Source organism: Acanthopagrus latus, chromosome 17 (genome assembly GCF_904848185.1).
Source record: "Acanthopagrus latus isolate v.2019 chromosome 17, fAcaLat1.1, whole genome shotgun sequence".
In the NCBI taxonomy this organism is placed as follows: domain Eukaryota; kingdom Metazoa; phylum Chordata; class Actinopteri; order Spariformes; family Sparidae; genus Acanthopagrus; species Acanthopagrus latus.
In genome coordinates this window covers 29,656,604-29,665,805 of record NC_051055.1, presented here as the reverse complement: position 1 = coordinate 29,665,805, position 9,202 = coordinate 29,656,604, and the positions used below count along the sequence as shown (strand labels likewise).

General features: G+C 45.7%; 1 protein-coding gene across 6 annotated transcripts in view; it reads right to left on the bottom strand.

Moving 5' to 3' along the window:
• Window positions 1-9,202, bottom strand: part of bbs9 (Bardet-Biedl syndrome 9) — a 170,361-nt gene that overhangs the window by 12,212 nt on the left and 148,947 nt on the right. For 3 of the 6 annotated variants that reach the window (XM_037074039.1, XM_037074040.1, XM_037074038.1), the window contains exon 22: window positions 5,142-5,521. In XM_037074039.1, the coding sequence (XP_036929934.1) occupies window positions 5,169-5,521 (353 nt within the window). In that variant the 3' untranslated portion in view covers window positions 5,142-5,168. Of the gene's footprint in view, window positions 1-2,670; window positions 5,522-9,202 lie in introns of those variants that run through there. The other 3 variants (XM_037074037.1, XM_037074036.1, XM_037074042.1) reach the window with 3 other exon arrangements.

Below are 9,202 nucleotides of genomic sequence, written 5' to 3'. Positions count from 1 at the left end.
TCCCCCGTGGCGGAGGTGAAACGCTGCTGACGCTTCAAAATCTGCAGCAGGAGTAAAATGATGCGGCAATTATCTAATCCAGTTTGTTTACGCCTTAAACCCCAGAGAGACTGAAATAAGCTCCGAAATAAAAGCCGCACTGAGCCGGCTGAATCCAAACTCCACTTTTATTACGCTCCGTCCGAGCGGCTGCGGCCCGCTTACACTTTGATTGTTGGAGTATTGTTGTTTGATGTTTTTAACGGCTGGGTGTGTGCAGCCATGTTCGGCGGTTCCTCACATCAGAGCTGGTTTACTGGACCGAGGCGAGAATGAGGGAATCTGGAGAAGTGTTTAGAGTCGCTAAAATACACAAAGACACAAACCAGAGGAAAAAAAAAAAGGGGAGGGAGAGAAAGTGAAGCTCTGAAAGGGAAAAGATGGACGAGAGAAAGAAAGACAGAAAGAGAAGAAACAGCAGGACAGAGGAGGAATAAACCCTGATGTGCTCTGGATGTGGCTGCGCTGCGGTGAGCATCCTGAAGAAGTCAGACACATTTCTACTCTTGTTTCCATTTTAAAAGCACCTTATATATCCTTTATTTCATCACGAGGAGCCTGACAGCAGCACGATGGTGCACAAAGGAAACAAAGCAGTCGGACATCTCTAAAAAGTGCAAAATGATGCTTTAGAAACACTCTGACGACTGGACGAACGTCACATCTGCTTCGTGATTTCAACCTGGACTAACGTGTCGGTTTGTTTGGAAACTTTCTTATATTATGAACTCACACTACTGTGTTTCTAAAGACACTTTAAACAAGAAATAAGCTGAGCAGTTGCAGAATCCTCCTTCATTTTAACTCGTTAATGATTTTCTTTTGTTGGTTTTCAGGAGTTTCCAGAAGTGGCGAGCAGCGCTGGACTTTTTGTGAAAAGTAGCTGGATGCAGATGAGTGAGCAACACGATGAGACCAGGAAGCTGCAAAATGTTCTGACTCTGGATCTTCATCCCAGTTCGATGATCGATGACAAGTAAGTTTCTCTGGGTCTTTAGTTCTGGAAGAAAAAGTTCCAGGTCTAATTTTTTAGGAACGAGCCTCAACAATCTTCATTTTTACAAATTGGACCTTTGAAATATAAAAGAAAACAACGAAGAGAGGCGGATACCTTTGTGAGGGTTGACAGTGGTTGAACTGAATTATGGTACAACGAGACAAAAAAGGATAAACTAAGATGGAACGAGTGACGGAGAGGAAACAAACAAGAGACAAAAACAGAAAGAGAAAATATTTAAAGGCTAAAAAAAAAAGGGAGGAGAAAGAGCAACGTGACCAAAGAGATGGAGAGAAAAGTCGATTTGTTTTTTGGGAGGGAGGTGTCAAAGAGCGACACGGTGAGTGATGTGAAATTTCAAAATCTGGAGATGAAAGGAAAGAAAAGACCGAGGGGGACAAATACCTGAAGAGAAACAGAGGAAAGGTTTGATGTGACGCGGATAAAAACAGATACGAGCTGAGGGAGTGAAACCAAAATATGTGAGTGATTGAGAAAGACAAACAGAGACATGGAGAGTGTTTTTGTGGGAGCGTAACTGAATCTGCCGAGCTCCTTCGTGAACACACACCGAGAGCGGCTGCCAAATTAAACAGCGGCGGTTCGACTTTAGCGCCGTTACCCAATCTGCAGCTGACCGACCGGCCGGCCGGCCCGAGCCCAAACGAGAAGAGAAAAAAATTAACAAAAACAATCGCTTCAAAAGCCGTCAGACTGAGTTCTGTTCATCAACTCGACAGGTGTTCGGCTCACTTCTGCACTTGTTGTGCGACTCTCTGAGGGGAAATGTAAGAGTTGTGCTGCGTTTGAGGGACATTCTGACTTTCCTGAGAAGGAAACATGCTGCAACTCAAAGGTTTTTATACAGTCACACGCTGCAGTCATGGCTGAAGGGCAACACGCATCGTAGACGTACTGCTAAACCCTCAACATGGCGCATCAGCTACGTACGCTAACAGCTGCACCGATGATTATTTTAACAATTGATTCATCGTTAATCATTTCAGAGCAAAAATGCCAAACCGTTGCTGATTTCTACTTCTTAAATGTGAAGATTTCTTCATCTCAATCTCTGAGCCTGGTGGCTCCATCAAACACATGAACAATACAGGCATTATCAACCTTAAAGAAACATTACGTAGGAAAACATTCATGTGATTTGGCAGCCAAACATCAAGAACATGAGACGTAAAACTTAGCAGCCGAGCTAAAATCACTTCCATCTGTCTGTCAGCAGCGTTTGTCTTAGCAAGCTGTCGCCACCGTCTGTTTTTCTCTTTCTTCTCCTCGGTTGAAGTGCTTTTCGGTCTCTTCACCTCCGTCATGACGCAGGCTGATGAGCCCGGTTCCACTTCTGGTTCTCATTCTGGGTCTGGACCTCCATCTCCCAGCGGTCCACAGCTCCTCTGATAACAGCGAAACTGAGATGACAAACTCTCAGGGAGGTAAATAGCGACAGAGTAGCTGTGATTTACCATCGGAGCATTAAATGTGTCACGATTATGATTTTACTTACAGCTTCAGGGTCGCTAAAGAAGAAAGAAGATCCAACATCGAACTCTGAGGGAAGAAAAACTGTTCAAAGGTTCATTTATATCAAATAACTTTCAATGAAGCACTTAAGGACACCGTCGATTACTTACAGTAGATTACTTTTATTACTAAATATTTCATAAATAAGGTTCATTTCATTCTCCTCGGTTGGGGATCTTCTTCCGGAATGAACTGTGTCTATAAAAGCAGACTCGCATCAGGAGTCTGGTACATCTGAACAGCTAATAATACAACAGTGCAAAATCTACTCTGTGTTACAAACATTGAAGGTTTTCTGAAACAGTAACATGTAACGTTAGAACCTCGTGTCCAATGGGAACCTCTGTAGGAACATCACAGACTCTTCTAACTATCCTCCTTGGCAAGGAAGAGCTGACGCCTTTTCAAGTTTCTTTACAATCTGTGCTTAAATCTCCAAAAACTTTAAAACTAAGGAAAAAAAAGAAAACATAAAGCCATCGTGGTAGATCTCAAGTCTCCCAGTGGACAGAAGGCCTGACGCTGAACGTACAGACGCGGTGCAGACGTGCACGGAGCTGCTGGGATTGTCGTTTCGGCTGGCACAGCATCTATGGCTGAAGACTTTAAGCTTCCCGTCTGGCGGAGGTATGGCTCAAAGCCCCTAAAATTACTGGAGGTGGGAGTGTGTTTGTCCAAAGCTTTAAATTTATACAATGAAAAAAGAGAAAAAAACAAAAGCATCTCAAACACCGACAGCGTCCAGTCTGTGAAACGAGGACGTCGTCTTGAAAGAAAACTCCTCAAATGGCTTTTATGTTTCTTTATATAATGAAGTGGCTCCACACAGACTCCCAGATCAACATTAAGTTTTTTTTTATCATATTCTGCATATAAACTAGTCTGTAAATCTGTGTAACAACCCTTTAAACCTGACACCAAGATGTCTCTATGAAGACGCTTCATCAACCAACTCTCACTTCCCTCGACTGGTGTCCAACCATGCAGATAGTTTTGGTTCGATCAGCCGGTTGTTTTGTGATATCGGTCTCTGAAAATCTCTTCTGAACGTTCACCGAGGCGAGCTGTGTGTGACATCACGTAGCCTTAACGCTAACGAGTGCAGTCTGTGTGTGTGTGAACACAGCGAGTCGCAGTGCTGCCGGATGATGATGCTGAGGACGTTTTCTATGGAGCGACTGGAGTGTAACGAGGAGACGAGAAAGGGTCGAGGGTGAAAGGTGACGATGAATGAGGGTGAGGAAGAGACACTCCAGCATTAAAGAGCTGTAAATACAGTCTACAGATTCAGATTTAAGTCAGTAAAAAGCTGATTTAAGTGTCACTAGAAACCTGGCCGGACATTTTGTGTCAACGTTTAGCACTTGGCAGTTTTCAATAATTGTTATCTCTTCAGAACAGAAAATATCTGCATGGCCAGACACCGCTGAAGTAAGGAAACATGTTTCTTTGTTGTAATGTGAGGAAACTGAACCCTTCAACATCATTTAGTCGCTAACACACATATTTGTATCTGCTGCTCCTTCCTCTGGAACGAGTACCGCTCATCTCTTGGTGACGTACCGAACCGTCCGGTCTGGAGCTGGTTAAATATCCGACACAGAGCGCTGGAGTGTCTGTAACATGGTTGGTGAAGATGAGCAGGAGCAGCCTCGGGTGTCGGGCCGGCGCTGCAGGCTCGTCTCCCCGCGGCTGGTTGCCACTCTGCCTTTTCCAGAAACGCCCTGTTGGTTTCCGCCGTACAAAAACAGTCTCAGGTTCGACCCCACAGCGCTGCGACGAGGCGTCCGTCAGCAGCCGCACGTCCTTGACTGTCACAGATTTAAAAAACTAAACTGAGTGGAAGAGGTCAGAGGGGGTGCTGGTGGCGGTGGTGACAGAGGCGGCGGCGGCGGTAGGATGTGGCCTCGATTTACCCGGAAGCAGCGAGGCCTGCTGGACACGGGCGGGCGATTTATTCTTAGCGGAGAGGCGGGGGAGGCTCCGGCGAGGCCCGGTGCCACGCGAGGGGGCGAGAGGGCGGGTCCGACGTCACATCCAGAAGAAGTGTGCGTGGGCGGGTGGGTGGTTTGGGGCCTGACTGGGATTAGGGAGAAGCAGGGCTGTGGGTTCGACTGCTGCTGAGGCTAGACGGAGAAGACGGGGAGGAAGAGGAGGAGGAGGAAGGAGAGAGTCAGCGAAATGTCTGAAGACGAGGAGGAGGATTTCGCCTTCCTCGTCGCTCTCAGCGGGCTCAGACCTCACCACGGCACACACACACACACACACACACACTACTGGATGTGGTTCAGCTGCAGAGTGTGTGTGTGTGTGTGTGTGTGTGTGTGTGAGTGTGGACCAACTGTACTCGGCGATGTAAATATGCGTCTGGGCGGAAATTGCTTTGCTACTGAGATCTATGGCCTCGAATGAGCATATTTACATGTAAATATATATTTAGACTGCACATGTGAGCGCATGTGTGTCGCCTGTATATGTTCACATGGATGCTGTATATACATATATGTGTGTTTATGCGGTGTGTATACAGTGTATGCATGATGTTTGGACATGTATCTTGTGTGCTGTTTATGTGTGTGTGTGTGTGTGTGTGTGTGTGTCAGCCCTCTCCAGCCTCCGGCTCCTTCTTCTTCTCTTTCACTTTTACAGACGACTTCTTGGACACTTTCTTGTCTCCTGACTCCTTCCCTTCCTTGTCTTTGTCCTTCTCCTTCTTCTCCTTCGACGACTCCTTCTTCTCCTTGGAGGAGGAGGAGGTGGAGGACGACGATTCCTTCTTGGACTCCTTCTTCCCCTCCTCCTTGGGCTCTTTGCTCGACTCCTTCTTCGACTCCTTCTTCTCTTTAGACGACTCCTTCTTCTCCTTTTTCGCCTCCTTGACGGGCTCCTCTGCACCTCCTGCCTCTTCTTTCAGAGAAATCTCTGTCGGCTCCTTGGACACGTCCTTCTTGTCTGAAAGAGAAAAGAGAAAGAAGAGATCGTTAACATCTGAACTTTCTCCTCCTCACAGCTTCAGAACAGCCTCGTTACTTTAGTTTGATGCATTTCAGGTGAATTATGGCTTCTTGTTATTTGGCGTCAGACTGATGTGGACCAATCAGACGCAACGAGACGAGACAAAGACGTAAAAGACGTAAGAAGCCGTAAACAGACAGAGAGGGAGGCTGGACTGTGGAGAAAAGGCGTGTTAGTGTCTCGTATCTGCAGAGAGTTTCTGATTTTCTCTCTTTGTTGCTGCTCGGGACGCTTTACCAACCCAACATGTGTCTATTTGACGTCCTGGGAATGAGACTCAACAATCTCATCAATCTCAGCCACTCAACAGTCTTTGAATTCTATTAATATGACGTGAGCTTCAGTTAGCTTTGAGCACAAATGTCCTTCAGAGGGAGACTTTTTACTCTGATACTCTGAGTCCATGTCAGAGCCTGAACTCTGTTACTGGACTGGAGGAAACAATCAGTACTTCTACAAATTACTGAACTTCTACTTGAGTAAAGAACGTGTGGAATTCTGAGTGTGTAACCACCTGATATCTTAGTGATGTCACAACATAAAGTGTGAAGTCTCAACATGTCTGTGGTTTGCTCAAACGTATGACATGAAGTTCTTCATGTGGACGGTCTGGTCGGAGTGTTAATGAGCCTCATGTTGTCTTTACAAAGTAGGACTGCAGATGGGTCGTCACGCTGAGAGTCGCTTCATGAGGAGCGAGAATTGAGGATTAACTGCCGTTTGAACAGGCGGCTGTGTTTTGTTCTCGAACACACTGATGCAAACACACCGCGGCGCTTACACGTCTTTAGCATCAGGACAAATTGAGTGACAACAGCACCTGTTGCATGACAAAGGACCCCCACTTAACCAAAGTCCACCCCCCCACCACCACTGTCAAACACACACACACACACACACACACACACTCTGCAGCCCCGCCTCCTCCAGATTGGACGGGCTCTCTGATAAGATGATAACGGGACTGTTGTCTCCCAACAATGAGACGCACTTCTTATCTCCATGAGAACGAAGAGAGACTGGAGACTGCAGCCTGGTATCTCAGTGTGTATGTGTGTGTGTGTGTGTGTGTGTGTGTGCGTGTGTGTGTGTGTGTGTGTGTGTGGAGACAGTAGCTCAGCCTCTAGAAGTGTCTGCACGTGTGCTGATGTATCTGTGTTTGCATGTACGTGGAGACCACAGACTGCTCAGTAGAAGTGTGTGTGTGACTCCAGAGAGGAGCTGTAATCAGACGGCTCATCGTCTACAGAGACTCCAGTCGTGTGTGTGTGTGTGTGTGTGTGTGTGTGTGTGTGTGCGTGTGTGTGTGTGTGGCAGGCAGACTGGTGCCACACACAGTCCTCCAGTCTACAACTCACTGAAAAGGGCTGAAACTTTAATTTTACGTCAACGTTTTGACGTTTTTGTCGCTGCTGCTCAAGGCGGACACGAGTTATGAATGTTTGATTTGTCAAGAGACCAAACTCAAGCTGGAATTGATTTTGCATCAATGATGAATCAATATGACTGGTTTTAATGAGGATGAGACAAACGGTCCGAGTTCAAATCAAACACATTTCAAAAGGAAGAAGTTGAGAAAGAATTTGTAAAGATCAACATTTGTTCTTGTTTCCTGACAACCCGTCACTTCATTTTCTAATTCTTTACAAAGATGGGGGTGATTTTCAACAACCACTCGACTTTATCTTGGTTACTTTCTGCAGTTCAAATAATAAATAATCAAGAGTTCAACAAAAAGATATTCAGTTTGTTCCAAGGATCAATGAAGACATCAATGAAGCTGACCGTTCCGATGCGCTCAGAGTGAAGTCGGTCAGTCGATCGTCTTCGTCCACACAGGAAAACAATTTAGTAACTTTCTTAATGACAAGAATCAAAAGTCTTCTAGTCTGTGTGATAAACTATAAGCTCTCATCTGAAGTGTGCACAGTATGCACACTTTGTCCTTTGTTTCTCAGACGGCTCACACAGGATGGAAAGTGGAAAAACCAACGTGGAGGACGATTAAACATCAGCGGATGAACTTTATGTTTCAGCTGTTTTAGGTGTCACAGTTTAACAGACAGTTTAATAGACGCTAAGTGAGGCGGCTCATTAAACCAACTGTGTTTTTCCGCCCACAGGCACTTTGTCTTCCGACCCGTCCCCTCCACACCCGACCCGGGCCAAATAACTCCAAATAACCACTTAACCTCAGAAAAGACAAGAATAAAACCCGCTGCTGCTACACACACACACACACACACACACACACACACACACAACATGTTTCCGCTCATACAGAACAAGTGTAAACGGATCCGCTTACAAGCTCCAACACACCAACAAGTGACCACAAATCGTGTAAAAGAAAGTTGTTGTGTAAAAAGTGCAAATTTACACACTGACATGCAGCAGCGGCTCTGCGGCCTCACAACTTTTACAGTCCGACATGAAAGACACTGTGACTGAGGGAGCGTCTGAATCTGAGCTGTAAAACAAAAACTGTGTCTGTGTTTAAAAGTGAAGATATGAAGACGTCTGAGTCTTCATGTGTGTGTTTTTCATTATCGTGTGTGTGTGTGTGTGTGAGAGAGAGAGAGACAGAGAGAGAGAGAGAAGGTTAATCCTGCAGCGACAGACTAATCCAGACTGGACGCTAACTGTCTGGTCACGGCTACACACTCTGTTCACACTCAGCAGCTGAGCTAACAGATACCAGGACACTGTGTGTGTGTGTGTGTGTGTGTGTGTGTGTGTGTGTGTGTGTGTGTGTGTGTGTGTGTGTGTGTGTGTATTCTGCATGCATGTGTTTTGTATTTGTGTGCTAACTTGATTGATCGATGATTTAAATCTACTACTGATTTAAATCCCAACATTTGGACTGATTAATTTATATTTTTAGCTTCACATGAGCTGATCCCAACAGCGACTTGGAACTTGTTATTGGAAGGTTGCTGGTTTGATCCCCCTTTGTCTGCATGACGAAGTGCCCTTGGGCAAGAAACTGAACCCCAAACTGCTCCTGACGTGCTGGTCTATGTCTACCTGGTCCTGAGGTCTCTGCGAGTGTGTACGTAGGGACAAACTATCTCACCTCCAAGTTCATTTAACACCGCAGCTGTTCTGAAGTTTTTAACCAAATCAGACGGTGTTCGCCTGCAGAGTTTGTTCAGTTGATGGAATCATGTGAGGAGCTTCTAAATGGACCCTGAAGTGAGATTGTTCTGTCAACATTTCCATGAAGAGGGTTAATATGAGCAGAAAATGTCAGACTCTGAGGTTATGAAAGAAGGAGAGCTCAGAGTAATCAGACTGAACATCAGTGTGAGTTCAATGTGAAACTGATCCTGGTTGATGGGGAGGTCAGTCTGCAGGTCAGGGGTCAAAGGTCGGCAGTCTACAACTCTGTGGTTTGTTTTCACGGCACAAACAACGTAATGATGAACACACTCTGTCACATGGTCGACTCACAGGACTGCCGCCTCTCAGTGACGCCGCTATAACAGTTTTGTTTTGTAAAATTAGTTAATAAGACCGACTGTGCAAGATGGCGTCTGGTCATCTGTCACGTCGAACACGTCACCTTCTCCATAGTTTTATTTGTCCAGCTTTTGAAACATCAATTTGTTCTTCGTT